The sequence below is a fragment of the Perca flavescens genome, chromosome 6 (genome assembly GCF_004354835.1).
Source record: "Perca flavescens isolate YP-PL-M2 chromosome 6, PFLA_1.0, whole genome shotgun sequence".
Classification (NCBI taxonomy): domain Eukaryota; kingdom Metazoa; phylum Chordata; class Actinopteri; order Perciformes; family Percidae; genus Perca; species Perca flavescens.
Window position 1 is genome coordinate 18,281,506 of NC_041336.1, and position 17,561 is coordinate 18,299,066.

General features: G+C 44.8%; 2 protein-coding genes across 9 annotated transcripts in view; both read right to left on the reverse strand.

Moving 5' to 3' along the window:
- The window catches only part of myh14 (myosin, heavy chain 14, non-muscle), a 32,078-nt gene extending 29,940 nt beyond the window's left edge, over positions 1-2,138 (reverse strand). For all 8 annotated transcript variants that reach the window (XM_028579459.1, XM_028579458.1, XM_028579456.1 and 5 more), the window contains exon 1: positions 1,942-2,138. The gene's annotated coding sequence lies outside the window, so the exon portion shown is untranslated. The remainder of the gene's footprint in view (positions 1-1,941) is intronic.
- Positions 2,139-3,903: 1,765 nt separating this feature from the next.
- Positions 3,904-15,732, reverse strand: kcnj14 (potassium inwardly rectifying channel subfamily J member 14). Its single transcript, XM_028581683.1, has 3 exons — positions 12,996-15,732; positions 11,719-12,036; positions 3,904-6,568 (listed from the first exon to the last, which is right to left on the reverse strand). The coding sequence occupies exons 1-3, from the start codon at positions 14,046-14,048 to the stop codon at positions 6,338-6,340; spliced, it is 1,602 nt and encodes a 533-aa protein (XP_028437484.1). The 5' UTR covers positions 14,049-15,732; the 3' UTR covers positions 3,904-6,337.
- Between the last annotated feature and the right edge of the window lie 1,829 nt (positions 15,733-17,561).

Consider the following 17,561-nt stretch of genomic DNA (forward strand, 5'->3'; position numbering starts at 1 on the left):
AGCAAATGTTCAGTCAAAGTCAAAGCCAAATATGACATGTCACATGTAGTTTCATAGAAACCGGCTATTTCAGTGAACAGTTGCAAAATCAAATGAATAAATAATAAACAGGTTTCTTCACCTGGTTCAATGCTCAGCTGTTCAAATAACAATAAAATGTAAACATAAATACTGTATAATAACAGTACCTTTTTTGAAATCAAAGCTCCATAAGGTTTGTTTTAGTTTTTTCCAACGTTTTAAATTGTTAAATTTTTCTTCTACACATTTTCAGCGCTTATTTCTACATCCCATATTTTCTGATATAGGGCTGGGCGATATAGAGAAAATCAGATATCATGATATTCTTGACCAAATACCTCAATATCGATATTGCGGCGATATATTCTAGAGTTGACAGTTGGTGCTCTCGCAAAATATCTTCACACTTATATTTTAGATAAATAATCATTAATAATAGAACAGCTAGAACAGTCTGGTAAGTTCAGAAAAGTACATCACTTCACTGTAATGCAGCCTTTAAAACCAGGAAAAGACACTTATGTCATATCACGATATTACGATATCCAAAATCTAAGACGATATCTAGTCTCACATCACGATATCGATATAATATCGATATATCGCCCAGCCCTAGTACAGAGGAATAAACTTTGTCAGGTTTTGGCTACACAAGCAATACTTCATCATCATCATCATCATCATCATAAATATAAAATAATCAGCCCTATTCCTAAATCAGCTTTAATAGTGACTACAGAAGAAGACTTTGTGTGCCAACACTTTAGCTGCAGTGAAGGATGTTGCCGATTCCCATCAATGCCAATGATTCCCCTAAAGCAAAGTCTTCTCCCTCTTATTCACACACACACACACACACACACACACACACACACACACACACACACACACACACACACACACACACACACACACACACACACACACACACACACACACACACACACACACACACACACACACACACACACACACACACACACACACACACACACACACACACACACACACACGTTGTCGCAGTACCGGCTGGACTGACCAGCAAACTCGTCCTGCAGCAGCTGGAGTTGCCAAAACCTGGCTGCTCTCCTCCATAGCAACACTGAGCAGCAGCCCACAGACAATACCTTCAGAGTCTGAACTGAGGTCATTCACTGCGGGGGTCTTTTGGGGTGGGTGGGTGTGGGTGGGTGTGTGTGTGGGTGCCTGCGCGTGATTGTGCGTGTGTTAAACGGATGGGGGAGAAGGAGACGCCTTTTTTCTTCAGCTTTGCATCGGTGATGATATTGTGGCATATGCGCACTTCAGAGACAGTGATGAGATGTGACATTATTAAACCACTGGCTATGATGATAATTACAGTGCGGCTGTAGATCAGTACAGCTGCTGCGTGACCCCTATATAAATTACCTGCATTTTAGGTCTGTAGCTCCAGCACAGAAACTGACGAAGGCAACCACGCCTTCAGCATAAGACATGAACAATCACATGGGCCCCAGCCTGTATTGACTGTGAACCGCATGCATGTGGCAGACACATAGGTAACCAAGCAATTTTCACTGAGAAAAAAAGCTAGGTATATATATATATATATATATATATATATGACACAAAGATTACAGTAGGCCAATACCTTATAATTATATGGGTCGAGATCCCTTTAATATGGCCATCAGGCAGACAGTTTTCCTTGACCAGACTTCAGGTCATCTCGATGGAAGTCTCTCTTTGAAAGCGAACATAAAGATCAAACCAATATGAACGCCTCTTGTCCAACCAACGTTTCATTTTTAGGCGTTATGCCACCGCATTTAGACCAACCTAGCGAGGTTAGCCAGTTCCACTGAAATATGATACGTTCAGGATATTACACTGGCTATTTACGAGTTGGATTAGAGTAAAGGCAATTAAATCTCTCACCTTCAGGTTCCGCTCTGAGTCGTGGATAAGGCTGTGGTGCGAAGAGAACCGGGGTGAGGCTGTTTCGTGGGTATTTTCCTGCCTGATAGGTGTGTAGCAGCCTACCGCATATGCGGCTTTTATCATTGCACCGCTCTCTCGGTGGAACCGCACTCACACTACTCGATGAGAATAAAACAGAGAGCAGTGAGGGCAAGGCGACGGCCTCAGTCCAGGAGAGCAACTTCCTGTTAGGAGACCAACCAGGTACAAGGAAACGAGTTTAGGTCAAGCCTCAGAGAGAAATAACTCCAATCAAAATCTACAACCGAGCAGTAGACCCGCCTCATGAATACAACGAGAACTTTCCGCCCCAAAACTGGCATAAAACAAGTGCGTCGACGAATGGTATTAACGGTAGCACGAGAGTCTCCGCTATTAACCAATGGTAACGGACAAGAGGCGGGGCTAACTGTGACTGACGGGTTAAACGGCCAACTGGAGCGCTGCAGCAGGTGCTTGTGCGGCACTCTCGCGCTAGAGAAGGGAGATTTGCGCGCCCTTTGTTTACCACTGAGTGGCGGTGAGTGTCCGCAGACACAGATCTGGGATCGGATTTGTTTGAATTCCCAACCAAACACAACCGACGGGTTGCTTGGAATGATCTGACTCCAGGCGCGTGATTAAGATCATCCCAGAAAATCCGACTAAACCCGAGTTCCCGAGGTACCATGCAGGGTTGTGGGGCTATGGTAAATATTTACAGCAATGTATGAAATACCATAGACGTCATAGCTAAATATTATGAAATGTTTTATAGCCTATGATATGCCATATAGGTGAAATAAATAACAAAAAATATATATTCCACACACACACACACACACGCACACACACACACACACACACACACACACACACACACACACACACACACACAAATGATATGTGTTAATGATCATTTGCCATTTAATGGCATGCTATATGTCCTGTAATTTTTTTCATAGCAAGTTATAAATTCTTGAACCTGCACTTTCATATGTCTCTTTGTAGCTTTGCTTATTTAAAGCTAATGTACTTGCACTTACTACTTGTTGTCTGGAGTTTGAACCTTCACAGTTGAAAGCACTTAATTGTAAGTCGCTTTGGATAAAATTACATTATTATTATAAAAGCTAAATGACATGTAATGTAATGTAATGTAATAATAAAGATTATTTTAGGGTCAATATTATTTCCACAAGGGGCGTTTTATTCTCCTGATTCATCAGCAGTGATAGACTTTTGCAGGTCATTTTGACAACACAATAAAAAGAAATCAAAACCTTAACTGTCAAAGTTGTACAATTCAGTAATTTCAAGATATTTAGTGTTTAGTTAACATTAGACAGTTTTAACATTCTTCCACAATTGTTTGGTTAAGGTTTATGTTCAGACTGTATTATGTGACAGACAGGGCTATCAGTGAAAATATAGAGTTGTGGACATTACACAGAAAAAAGAAAGTTGACATATTTGGTCAAACGAGATTTGGTCATTTGGTTTGTTTGCAACAGTCTTAATCTATGGCAGCAAGTTGTAAGAATGAGGATATTATATGCATGATCTGCATTCCTTTTTTTAATTTTTCGTTTAAATCTTAAAGCACTTTAATGTAAATGCAAAAAGGATTATGAGAGCAGTGATGAATTACACTTTCCATCTAAAATGGTCAGTAGGTTTGCCCCGTGAGCTACAAGAAGAATAAATAAAGAAGCAACCAATAAATGCAATTCAATCCCCGTGTTTTATTTGCTCTACAAACAGTTCAGTTTCATTTAGAAGTGCTCTGTGCCTAAGGCAGCTCTGAAATTACATTTCAGTGTTGGAGCAGAAAGGTTTCCCTTTCTCTTTAGAAAAATAACTTGAGAAAGGTAGCAACAGCTTTTATTGGTTTCATGTCACTCATTTATTAATAATGTATCTATTACAGTATACTATGTATTTTACACTATGTATATACATATGATTTAAAAAAATCCTAAGGAGTGAAATGACCAAATAATCCATCCGTCTATTTTTTCTTGGGTTTTTAAACAACGCTATAGTAGTTAAAGTGATGGTGCAGTAAGTTCAAGTTACAAGTGGAGGCAGGGTGAACGACATGACCCATGCAGCCTATAAATAGAGCATGTAGCCATAAAGGAGAAGTGTAAGGGAGAACACAAACAAAAAAACAGCCTTATCACTAAGTGCAACAGATTATATGTAATCAATACCTCACCCGCCCTGGGGTAACCATAAAAAAGAAACTTTCAATAACTGAAGTGAAACACTGCGATTGATGATGAGGTTATGATTGAGGTTAATGTGTGCTGATCCAGCAACACTACTGTGCTGTTGTAAAGCGTCATTAGTGATATTTAGTCTGCATATACTACTTTAGTGCAAAATAAACAGAACAAGTTCCCAGGATGTACGTTGGACAGGCTGATTATTGGTCAACACTTAATATCATGTTGCACTCCTGACACTGAGTGACCTTACAAACATCTTCTGTAATCAAACACTTAAATACTCATGGTGGCAGGATTTACTGCAAATCATTACAGGATCTAAAATAAACAAGAACATTCCAAGTGCTTTGTCATAAACTTCAAAAAGCAACTATTACATAGTCTACAATACAATACAGCTAAAAACCTATTTATGTTATCAGTGCATGTTCATATTGAGACAATCTCGGATTGAGCAGATTCACAGTATAGACATTTTTGTCTACTTAGAACAACATCCTGCAAATGTTAAAGTGATTGAATAAACACTCTTGCATAAGTAGCAGTATGAAAATACACACAATAAAAATAGGCTTTAAGTACATTTCAAACATGAAATTAACTGCTGCAGATGAAGGGCCAGTTGCAAAATCTCTGGTTTGTTATGAAGGCACCACTCACTACACTGATCTCACAATTTGTGAGAGAAACCAACTGTAGCACATTAGAACATAGTACCGGGAAACATGATTTTATGGGCAGAAAAATACAGTATAATTTTCTATGAATGTGGTGTAGTTTCCAGTTCAATCCTCATCCATTTGCACAGATGTTAGACGGATGTTTTATTCTCAGAGAAGCAGAAACAGCAAACCATCGTCACCACCATCACAACATCTCTCCTACTCAGTTCAGTAATGTTCTAGTGATGTTGGACGTGACTTTAGGCCCCCTGTGCATTTACAGAGCGGATGAGAGCAACCCCTTTAAAGTTGGATTTAGTCCGAACCATCAAGGGTCTTCCAAGTGCCAAGACACTTAAAAGATTATAATGTCATAGGTCAGTTGCTAACTACTACAATCCAAAAGTAACAGAGCAAAACAATACAGTGTGGTTGATTTTAGCTATACAGGACATGAGAAGATACTGTAGATAGTAGTGCAAGAAATAATGTTTAACTGGTCTGGACACAAACAACATAATCTGTCATTGTGTATCTAACACTACAATGCTTACTCTGACCTCGCCACATGGCATTCAACTCAACACAAAATGATTAAATAAAGCAAATGTTACAATCAGTGAACATTTTTTTTGCATGACATAATAAAGCCCCAAAACAAACAACATATATAACATAACATGGAAAAGAAACTGCTCAAAATCGCTGCTAGTTTTCAGCCGTTTCTCCATGTTACTGTTGCTCTGCTTTGGCTCTACAAGTAGCCTAACTCAACTACATTCTCAACACCCCCCACCAAGCTCAAAGTATCACAAAATGTGCACTAACCATACTTACCATACGGAAATAAAACATTAAAATGATAATTCAGCATCATAGTGGAATATATTCCTGAGTTCTACCTCAGAAGGTACACTGCCATTCATTTCATACAGAAGCCACCTCAAATAGATCACAAAACTGGAGGTGCAGTTGCATGGTAGAGCCACCATGGGGTGCTGCTGTATATTCTGCCAGTCAGGGATTAGAGCCAGATGGGCGTGTTGTGGTAGTGCCGGGCCAGATGTGAGACTTAGCAGACAAGTTTTCAATGATCCTAAAAGATTGCCAGGACCAATCAGACAACTAAGCCAGTGTAGTAACCCTTCTCCCTAAAATACTGCCCCAAAACCTTTCTCTATCTGTCCATTTCCTTTATATTTCTCGGTGTAATCTAATCTGTATGGTAGTACTTATCTAAATCTTGCAAATTTGTAAAAGTTGTAATGGATCTCTTGACTTGCTCCTATTTTGGACTTCATTTCCTGTCCAATCACTGTAAACAATGTTGCCTCCTATCCTTTATCCTGACACTGGCCCTAATGACTTTTAATCCGGTCTCTCTTGGTCTGCCAATTTCTACCAGTTTAACCCTCTCTCTGTAAAACCTCTGGGTCAACTTCCTATATCTTTTCCCTTAAGGCCTTCTATCCAACAGGTTCAATTGTAGTGGAGATGTTCGGCCAGGGATTGCCTTTGGGTCGGTGGGGAGGGACACTCAGGGTCTGGGCCAGGCTCATCATCAGGGGAGACGAGCTGCAGAGCAACTTCGTTCTCATAGCAGAATGACGAGCGTGAGCTGTGAATGTACTTCTGCTCGGCCAGCTCCTTAGCGCTGCATGAAGGTGTGTTTGGGATTTCGTATGTCTGATGGAAGAATGAGTAGTCCACCTGGAAAAAGGGCAGAAAACGAGAATTTTTAAATACACATTTTATTGTAAGGTGACAAGCCAAGAGACTATAGCAACACTTGTGGCTCTGTGAGTCGTGAGGCCATGAACGAGGTAAGTGTCTGTTTGTTCACGTCTGTAATAATAGCAGGACAATCGCGTACTAGCTAAACTGGTAGTCAGTTGAAAAGGTGAAGATCACATTGTCGATAGCCTACCAGTTACAAACCGGTTCGGTAGTGAACGACACGGTAATGTGTTTTCAGCTGAGCTAGACATAGAACGATAGTTACGTTATTGTAACTCCAGATTCTATGAGTATACGCGTAGCCCTCTAAGGCTACGCTATTGGGTTTATCCCTTCGCGCATGCGCAGTCGTGAAGATTTTCTTTCCCGCCCTTGCGTACAGTACGGGCTTCAACTACGACCGAAGATACTGTATATCTACAGAGCGGACCCGTTGTTCTCCCAACATCAGCTTTTTCTTCAGCTAATGTAATAGGAGCAGGTGGCCCGAATCTTAGAGGGCTACACCTATACTCATAGAATCTGGAGTTACAAAATAACGTAACTATCGTTCTATTTCGTATAGGCTTCGCCCTCTAAGCTATACGCTATTGGGTTAGGGCAAAGCTGATGTAGTCAATGCCACCTGCGACAGACTTTTTTTTTTTTTTTTCCTCTCTCTCTCTCATGCACTGGCAGAAGATCGCATCAGAAGCGTTATTCTGGTAAAAAAGCCTGCCATGGTAAATACTTGACCTAGCTGGCTGCAAAGCCCAAGCCATGAGTGTAGGCATGCATGATAGTGAGAGTTGTAAATGATTGACAATTATGGGACATCCATGTTCCTCTCAGCCACCCAGTGTAGGGGGGGTGAGGGTCTCAGACGAGTGACCTACACATGCAGCGGTACATATCATGATTGTAGGCGTGCATGGTTAGTGAGAGATAGTGACAACATATATATGAGGCACCGCTCTCCTCCCAGCACCCACGGCAAAAAGGGGAGGAAGCAGGCAGGCAGAGCACACATACAACGGAGTATTATTCGACGTTGAGTGACGATAGAACCGAGTGGGTCATAGAGGGCTCAGACATATCGCGCAGATAGAAACGGATAAAAGGGCATGGAGATGCCCAGGATGCCGCTGCGCAGATGTCGGCTACTTTCATGTCCTTGAACAGAGTCGCCGATGCCGACAGTGCCCTCGTAGAGTGTGCCCGGATGCCCATGTTATAGGTCTGGGTGATAGCCTCGCACAGCTAGTGAGACAGACGCTGTTTTGAAAGGGCCGCTCCTTGGGAGTGTTCCCTATAGTGTACAAACAGCTGCTGTGTCTGCCTTATGTCCGCCGTGCGTAAAACGTGCCGTGATAACGCGCGAGCCGGGCATAACCAGTGGAAAACCTCCTCCGCGTCGTTGTCGTTGCCTCGACCGAAAATAATTTGTTAGAATTTTTCGGTGTGAACGAGGGGTTTGGCTGCAAGGCGGCTGCGCTCCCGTCCCCTCTAATGGGGAGGCAGGACAGTGAACTGACAGCGCACATAAGTCGCTCACTCTCTTGGCTGACGTCAAGGCAAGGAGTAGCGCCGTTTTTAGTGACAGCAACCTGAGAGAGGCTTGTGCTAGGGGCTCGAAAGGAGGCTTCCCCAGAGCTTGAAGCACCAGTGCTATGTCTCATTGGGGTGTGAGAGGGTGCACGGCGGGTTTCTGTCGTCTGACCCCCTTCAAGAAAACACTTTACCAGGGGGTGCGCAAACACCATCCTCTCTCCATAGCCTTCGTGGCAGGATGAGATGGTCGCTGCGTAGGCTTTGACTGTAGATGGAGCCTAATCATTAACCACTAATGTTTGGAGATAAGCCGACACGAGAGGCAGGGGACACGATATAGGGTCCGCTTCCTACTCCGTGCACCAGCGTTGGGAAGCAACACGCTGTAGTGGAAGGGGCTCTAGCGTTCTGGATAGTGCGCAAGCCTAATTTCTGCAAGCGTTCCGCTCAGCAGCCAGCCCCACAGTCGCTGGGTTACCACTGGAGGTGAAATATCGCGCCGTCCAGCTGTGACAGAGCGTCCTCGCGCCACGGCAGTTGCCAGGGGGGACCCGCCAGCAGCTGAACCAGAGTTGGGAACCAGGATGCGCTGGTGCGCTCCGGTGTCACTAAGATGACTGACAGATTCTTCTCCTGGATGCGTTCCAGGAGGCAAGGGATAAGAGGGACCGGAGGAAAGTGTATAGGAGGGTTCTGGGCCAGGGTTGGTGGGAGAAGGTGTCTATGCCGAGGAGTGGATTGTCACGTGTGCTCAAGGAAAACCACAGTGCGGTGAGACCACAGTGCGGTGAGACCACCTCCGCAACGGCTGAAGTGCCGTCTCCATGCACTTGGAAAAAGTGCGGGGGGGCAGTGAGTACCCGACCAGCAGCCGGTTGTACTGGAATGGGCCCCTTGGAAAAGAAGCGCAGGAATTTCCTGTGTCAGGGAATAATTGGATGTGAAAGTATAAGTCTTTCAGATCCACAGACGTGAACCGTTCGTGGTGGCGTACACATTCCAACACGTGCTTGACCGTCAGCATGTGGAATTGGCGCCCCGTAATGCACCGGTTGAATTGGGGCAGGTCGAGAATAGGACGCAACCCGCCTTTCTTTTGTGTGTCACACTCATCCATGCCGCGCTGTGCTCTGAAAGCGGCATGAAGGCGTGCGCATGTTTGTGTTTACAGACATGGCCAGCAAGGAGCGCAGAGCCCGTTCCGCCACTGAGTGAGACGTGTTATCGTGTCGCCCAGCCCATGGTAGGGCTCTGTTGAAAGGGTGGCGGCCGGTCACCGCCGACTGGGGCGGGAGCGGCCACCGGGTCACTGTCGTCACTGTCGAAGAATGACTGAGCGGCAACGCTCATAGCGCGTGAGCGTTTGCTCCCGCTGTCTGCATAGTTAGAGAGCGGTGGAGCTCCGCGTGCTGCGGTGGGCTGGTGTGTGCTTGTCATAGATATTTACACCCATGTGTGTTTGTGTGGGGAACGACTGTCATGTTGTCAGCGCATTGTTCAGTGGGAACGAGGGCTGTTAACCGTAGAGGGACAGACGTTACCCGCGCCCTGACATAGCCACGCCGTTGTGGCTCGGGGGTCGGGTTAGACCAGGGGGGGGACACCTTCATGGTCCTCCGGCTCCGTGAAGCCTGCCGGTAATGTGCCGGCAGCCGCTGCGGAGGGGGGCCGGGCGGAGGAGCGGGGCTCGAAGCCATGGGATGACGTCGCCACAGCATTTTATGGCAGTTGTCATGGCGACGGCGCTGCTCTGGAGGAATGGGCTTCCCAGAGCCAAGCCTTCGGAGCCGCTCCGTGTCTTCGACCGCTTGGTGAGGAGGGACGTGGCTGTCTGATGACGGGGCCCAAATAGTCCATCGGGAGCTATGGGGCCGTACAGAAGCTTGTGCCTGACGTCAGTGGGTAGCTGCGACATGTGGGGCTAGGTGTTTCGCTGGGCCACAGTCTGCCACGCCATGACTCTGGACAACGGCACCGTGGACGCCATGGTCAGGGTGAGGGTGGCGGTCATGGCCTTGCTAATCTCCGTGGCTAGCTCCGGAGGAAGAGCTCCTGGAGTGGTGGCCATAGCGGAAACGGCAGAGGTTAGCACATACCTGATCCTGGGGGAAAAGGCGCGGGTTTCCGGTGGCCGAAAAAAAGCAGCCTCCGGAAGCAGAATGGACGCCAGGCTCTGCTCCAGGGGGGTTACCGAAGGGAAGCCCACTTCTGTGTCGCCTTGAACCCGAGTGAACGGGGCGTAGCGAGAGACGGGAGCCTTCAGTTTCCCGGGCTGGGAGAGAGAGAGCCTCCTCCACGAACGGCCGAATGCTCCGTGAAGCGCGGCCAGAGTGGAGCCCATGAGAAGGGCGGCTCCTGAGCGTAACATCCCCGCTCAAGAGGCCAAGAGCGGGGGCTGGAAGCTCAGCTCAGCCGGGAGCGCTATGCCTCTCTGGTCTGCCGCCTTTTGATGATTTCCGGCAGATCCAAGAAGAGAGCCTTAGCGGTGGAGGCCACCGAAACGGTGCCCCCGGCCGTTTCAGAGATTGGGAGAGCCGGAATGAGAGGGCATCGATCCCCGTCTCAAGGTCCTCCCAGGGGGGAGGAGGGACAGCCGGTGACGGAGGCGTTACCCGAGGGAATCGAGCCATCGGGCTCGTGCTCGTCGATAAAGCCTTCCTCCAGCAGATCCAGGGTGTTGATGGATTGCCGTCTGTCTGCCCAGATGCCATCCCCTTCCCCGCTAGCCTGACAAACCAGAAAAGCTTCCGCCCGCTGGTTGAGCTCTTTAGATAGCAGGCAGGCGCAGAACTGGCAGGAGGTGTCGGGGGTGAGAGCCGGGCCCGTGTGAGCGGCACCGAGGCAGGTCTCGCAGCGGGGATGGAGGTCCGGCGGTGGGATGTAGCCGGTCCGGCAGTTGGAGCAGAGGCGAACACCGCTGAAAGTCAAGTTTGTCTTCATACTGCTAGCTTGAAGAAAAAGTGGGAGATGAACAACGGGTCCGCTCTGTACATATACAGTATCTGCGGACGTAGTTGAAGCCCGTACTGTACGCAAGGGCAGGAAAGAAAATCTTCACGACTGCGCATGCGCGAAGGGATAAACCCAATAGCGTAGCCTTAGAGGGCGAAGCCTATATGAAATAGAACATTTGGTTAAAACAGATTGGTGATTGGATTTGCCTTCATTGTTCTCTGTAAAGTTAGCTAGCTGTGAATGTAGCCCCGGTGTGTTTTATGTGGAGTGACTGTGTCGGACTCTTTAAAAAATGTCTCAAATCCTGGCAATTGCTCCAGGTTCTTCACCAGTGATTTGGAAAAAGGAATTTTTTGCTAATAAGCACTAAACAATAAGTCAATACAACTGAGGCTGATGGGAACGTCAGTTTAGCAGGTGTTTGGTCAAAAACCAAAGTACTGGACATCCAAATTTTGACCTGTTGATGGCGCTAGATGACAAGTCAGGGGATCACCAGAGTATAGGTGATATTGGACCAACTGACCAACATTGCCATCTCTAGAGCCACACTGCTACATATACCACTTCAGACATAGCATTAAGGGAAGGTAAGGATCTATATATTTTCCTATATATCTCCATCCTTCCTTTCTGACCTGGTAGCAGTCTTTCCTCTTGAAGAGCACTGGTTCGAATCTGTGTCCCCAGAGGATTTCAGAAGCCAGATAGGAGCTACGGCACTGTGTGGTCATAGCTGTGGCCTCCACCATGCCCTCGAGTATGACCACCACCTCCAATTCAGAGTCATTCTCCAGGGTCTTTTGGTCAATCTCAAAGAAAGGTGACTCGTCGTTAATCTCGTGGACAATTGTCACTGGCGAGACCAAGAAGATGCGGTCAGTGCCAGTGTCAAAACCTACGTTGATGTCCATATTGTCCAGAGGGAGGAATTCTCCCTCTTCTGTCACCCTTGGCTGTAGTTGGGAATAGAGAGTAAAATAAAGTCACGATGTGATACTATACATTAAACTTTCCACATTAGATGATGCAAAATTGATTTTCATTACATGATCATCATTAAAACTGTACACACACATACACTTGACACCATTTCCTAAGGTCAGTTTTAGAAATTGTATTTCTTACCCTGACCCAGAAGCTTAGTATTTGGTTATTATATTCAGATGAATTTGACTATGCGAGTCTTTAGTCATACCACCCGTGCATAGGCTTATCACTCACCCAACCCTTACTATGGAACAATATCTGGTCCCAGCATTTAGAATTGTATTTTTTTTATCCTTGCTAACTTAATCCCATCTGCCTGTCTGAACTTTGACATGGTCATGCTATTAAGAGAGATCAAATTGTCTATGCTGTAGCACCAATTTTCCACAGATTTTGACCATACGGACAACTCTGGCAGCATACATACGTGTACACACACAACACTGAAGACAAGAAAAACATTCACAAAAATAGGAAACATGTTTAAAACTACCCACATAAGGCCAGACAGAAAGGTAAACCTAAGTTTACAGTACAATAACCTAACCCACATATAGCACACATACTGCCAAAATGAGACAATGAAGGACAATGGTTCTCCGTTAAAGAATTGCAGGCAAGTTAATCCATGGTAAATCTTCCTAACCCCTGAAGGAAAATAAAACAAGCTCTCATTAACTACGGTCCACAGAATACAGGCCAGATGGTCTCAGTGCTTCCTATTTCTCTCTACTGCAACCTTTTTTCCTCTACCACTATCTCTCACAGTTGCAACCTCTGTTTTTTGATACAGTTGTTTACTTTGGCTTTTCTGTTTTACCATCCAATCAACTTTTTCTAAAAAATTGAAAGGCTTTTCTCTTTTATCATTGCCAAACTTTCTGACCTTTTTCACCGTGGCAATTATCCATCTCCCACCACTTACCTTTAGTAGCTGTGCTCGAACATGTGCCTCTACCAGGTGGCTCTTGCGTAGGTTTCCGACCCTCCACATCATACAGAGTTTCCCGTCCCTCAGCGCCACCACAGCTGTGTCAGAGAACACCAGTGTCTCGTTGCGCTTCTTGGGCTTGGCAATCTTGGCCATGACTGCCCCGATGATGAAGGCGTCAATGATGCAGCCCACAATGCACTGCAAAATGACCGCCATCACCGCCAGGGGACATTCTTCGGTCACGCTTCTGAAGCCATAACCTATGGATGTCTGCGTCTCCAAGGAGAATAGAAAGGCTGCCATGAAGCTGTTCACCTGGAGGAAGCACGGCTCCTCAACCACTGCCTCTCTATCAGACTCTCCTCCAGACCCGGCCTCTCCTGATCCCGGAGAGGAACCTGGGCTGGGGGTAAGCCGAATGGAGAGGTCCCCATGCACGGAGGCAATAAGCCAGAAGGCAAATCCAAAGAGCAGCCAGGAAAGAAGGAAGGAGAGGGTGAAGATGATCAGCATCCAGCGCCAGCGGATGTCCACGCAGGTGGTGAAGAGGTCGTTAAGATAGCGCTGGCCCCTTTCGCTTATGTTGACGAAGGTGACGTTGCAGCGTCCGTCCTTGCCCACAAAGCGTTGTCGGGGCCGGCGGCTTGAGCACCTGCTGCGCCGGCGGTTGGTAGTGGAGGGGGAAGAGAGTGAATTTTGGTCCGAGGATGAACGGCCTTTTCCTCTTCCTCCTACACTACTGCCTCTTTCACTCCTTAGCCCTGAGCATATTCCTCCTGATCTCACCCCGCCTTCTCCTGCATCTCCCCCAACTCCAATGGCACTCTGCCTCCGTGCATTGTTGGTGTTGCTCTGGAGAGGTAGAGTTTTGCCGTTCAGGGCATGGGTTGGGGAGGGGCTGGTTGGGGTCCCTGACCCCACTGGACTCCCCCCTGCCCTAGCCGTGTCAGCAGCACTCTGTGCCAGCCTCATGACCTCCTCCTCCTCCACTGGCCCGTCCACCACAGCACTGAAACGACGTTTCACACGTGCCGCTCCCATCATGTACAATCCAAAACAATAAAAAACAAAAAGTCTCCTCTCTCTTATGGTGCACAATAACACTGTATTCCTCAGTGAGCCTGGATTCAAATGTTGATGAGGCAATTAAGCACCTTGATACAGTCAATTAAATGTTTGATACTAACAACATAGGCAGTCTTTCAGTCCTTATTGAGGAGATAATTGCAAGTCCATAGAGGCCAATAGGAACCAGAGGATAATTCCCTCGAAGGCCATTGATCAGTCACTTACTTTCCCCTGACTTGTGATCTTTTCAGTGATAGATCCCTCAGCAAACAAAGTGGGCTTTCTTAAAGTAGGGTGCACTCATTAACAACCAATGTCCATAAAAATCATACTCACTGAGTGAGGTGAGCTGAAAATAAGGATGTCAGCAGTAGCCCAAGGAGTCTATTTCTGTGACCCCTAGTTTCTAAGAACTCTTTTGACAAGGGATGATAGGGCTGGTTGACCTCAGACATCACAAAAGCATGCAGGATTGGTTCTGTTCAGTTCCAAACAAATAAAAGGGAAGCCTCAAGCAGGCATCAATTGATACAAGCTATAAACTGATAATGCAATGGAGTAGGAGGATGGAGATGGAAACATGTAAAGGATGTACAGTTCGTTACAGGGTACTGTACCTTTTATAATATTGTGACAAGACTTATTGTGACAAGACTTAAAATGGGACAATATGATAAAAACATTTCCAACATGCAATCAAAAAAGAAAAAAAAAAACATGCCAATTCTTACAATCAAAGATCTCTCCAGTGTCACAACCCCTTGGTATGGGCATGTGGAAACAAAGAGCACAGTACTTTCAGTTCATCAAACAGTCATCATTCATCTTTCATAATTCAGTGCCAATATGTTTGTCTTGGATAAAGCACTGCATATAGTACACACAGTTAAGTGTTAAATAGCAGTTGTGTCACATTTGCCCAACAAAAGGGTCCCAACTGAAAGAACCATGTTTTGTTTGCCATTTCCTGTTCAATCATGTCACTGCTTTAACAATTTCACATTTTCTTTCTAAGGGTCTGCACATCTGTTTAGCAGCCATTGTCAATTTGGTGAAGACTTGTTTTACTGACTGTTGTGTGAATAATATTGACCTGAACTACACGGCTGTTAGCAATCACGTGCAACAGTTAGTCTCTCAGAGCAGACATACCTCATTACAGCTCAGCATTACGGCTGAGAAATCGCCTATGCCTGACAAAAGATAAGAAGGGAAGAAAAAAACAGAGAGTTTACTTTGATCTGTCTCCAACACCACTTGTATTTTTAACTTTGAGTGGAAGATTTATAAGTAGGGAAAAGGTAAGTACACAGGTCACCTGAGGAAGTTTTCTATATTTTTCTGGAGGTCGGGCGCCAAAGTAGATAGATCAGGTGTATCCCACAGAAGGAGAAGAGCTGAGAAGGGCTGAGAACTACAGTGGCTGAGAGCATAACTGTGTTTGTGGATTGTAGTCTATTACTCATCATCTCAGTTTGAACCAGATCACAAAGGGCTATCTGAACATCAGAGTTTCCACAAGCAAAATGGAAGAATAATACATGCAGATGCAACACGAAAATGCATGAGTAACTTTGAAGTGCATCATCTAAAAAGCATTCAAAGTTAATATATAGAAATACTTCTTAAAAACTGGAAATGAAAAGCTTGTAGAGTTAGTATTTACCTTGCCCAACCATTTCCAGAGAACTCTTCTACTGAATCCTGACAAGTATACAGAGTATCCACATCCTCTTTGGAACAGTACACAGACTCAAACCCTCAACCGTAACCCTGCACTGTGGTGAGTACAAAGAAAACAATAGACATGAGCTACTTATATAGCTGCACAAATATAGACAACGCTATTTCATTCAAACAGTAACAGCAGGTTAGACAAAAATCTACAACAAATGGAAATGGGGAAAGAGATCTCTCCTGAAGTGTGAAGTGACATAAGGGTTCATCTTTGCTTATGTGTTGACCTCCCTTTATGACACATGTTCAGTAAAAGCATTGGGCTTTGGTGGAAATTCAAGGAAAGAGTCTGCTGGTTTTTCCGTTTTCTTAACTGAGATGTCGATTGTCTGTTTTGTATCCTTTTGCTTTAGGACCTTCTTGTTTAACACACTGCCAGTCTTGAAAAAAAAATGAGAACAAACAAAGAGGATGACAATTAAAGTCGAGGTAGAAATTAAATTAACTGTGCTGAAACAGATTATTCAGTAGTTATCTTCTTGTCTCAAAAGAGACCTTTCTCTCTTAAAATCATTGCATATATAATCACATTTCATATCAATTAAAATCTGATAAATATCTAAATGTATGGTGATCAGAAACCTACTGTTTGTAGTAGTCCTCTTAGGTTTCTCTCTTGCAGTCCTTGGATTGTTCAAATATGGTCAAATATTGTGGAGCTTTTCCTTTAGAAAGTCTTAACTTGAAGAACCAAACTCTATCACAGCAAAGGGAAAACTTTACCCAGATGTACCTGTGGAATAATGGAGCCTGTAAAGAGAAACAGAGAATTTTGTCATTTTCCATTTGTCTTTTCATTTTGTCATTTGTTAAGGACAAAAATCTGTACAAAAATGGGCATTCTGAAGGGCAGCTGGAATTCATCACAACATATTTCAATGTATTGATGGATATAGAGTCAAACTTTATAGGGAGGACTGGTCAGTTACCATAAAGTACTGAACTGCAGGGCTCTCATTTTGGGTCAGGAAACCAAGTTGTACAGGGTGACTAAGCAAGCAACAGTGGATTAAAGACAATAGACTGGAAGAATTGAAGGGGATTTTCTTGGGCAAAGGTTGAGACTGGGATTGTAGCTCAGATGAAGGACTGAGATAAACTGGGACTCTGGGATGACTGGGGGTGAAGAGGTAGTATGTCTTGCTGTGGAGATGGCGATATGCTGTGGATTACAGCTGCGCTCGTGACTTTGGTAATCTCACAGACGGTTTTGCAAATCCCCTGAGGAGTTACATAAGAGCCACTAATGTTATAGAAGGTAGCAAGAATATCTATAAAACACACACAGGATATGTTATGGCATTTACAGGATTTGGGATAATATAGAAAAAGCAGTATATGGCACTGAATCTAACAAATGTATCCCTCAACAAATATAGTGTTCACCTTGATTGAGTTGGAACTAATCAATACTTTCACTAGAATCTGAGACATAACATGTGCCACAAATAAACAATGTAGAGCATCCTTTTGGCCAGTGTAATTTACACAACAAAAATAAGGGAAATTACTGAATCCATGCATTAAAGAGCTATAAAACTTTCTATAAGTCATCTTTCTTAGATCCATCGGTTATTCTCTCATCACTACTGCCACTACTGTAGGTGAAAAGCATGCAGAACGGTCCAGGATTTAACAGGTTCAACCAAACATGCATGAATATAATAAATGAACTACTATGTAGTAGCATTTGTGAAAATGTATCAAGGTTGTTAATTAACTAGACAAGAAATCATAAATGTTGTAACATTA

Bases quoted from the DNA above. Each gene is read 5' to 3' on its own strand.
- kcnj14 (XM_028581683.1), bottom strand. From the start codon at position 14,048: ATGATGGGAGCGGCACGTGTGAAACGTCGTTTCAGTGCTGTGGTGGAC. The intron at 12,037-12,995 runs GTAAGTGGTGGG...TCCCAACTACAG, and splicing joins TTCGAGCACAGCTACTAAAG to CCAAGGGTGACAGAAGAGGG. The intron at 6,569-11,718 runs GTCAGAAAGGAA...CCCTTTTTCCAG, and splicing joins AGAGGAAAGACTGCTACCAG to GTGGACTACTCATTCTTCCA.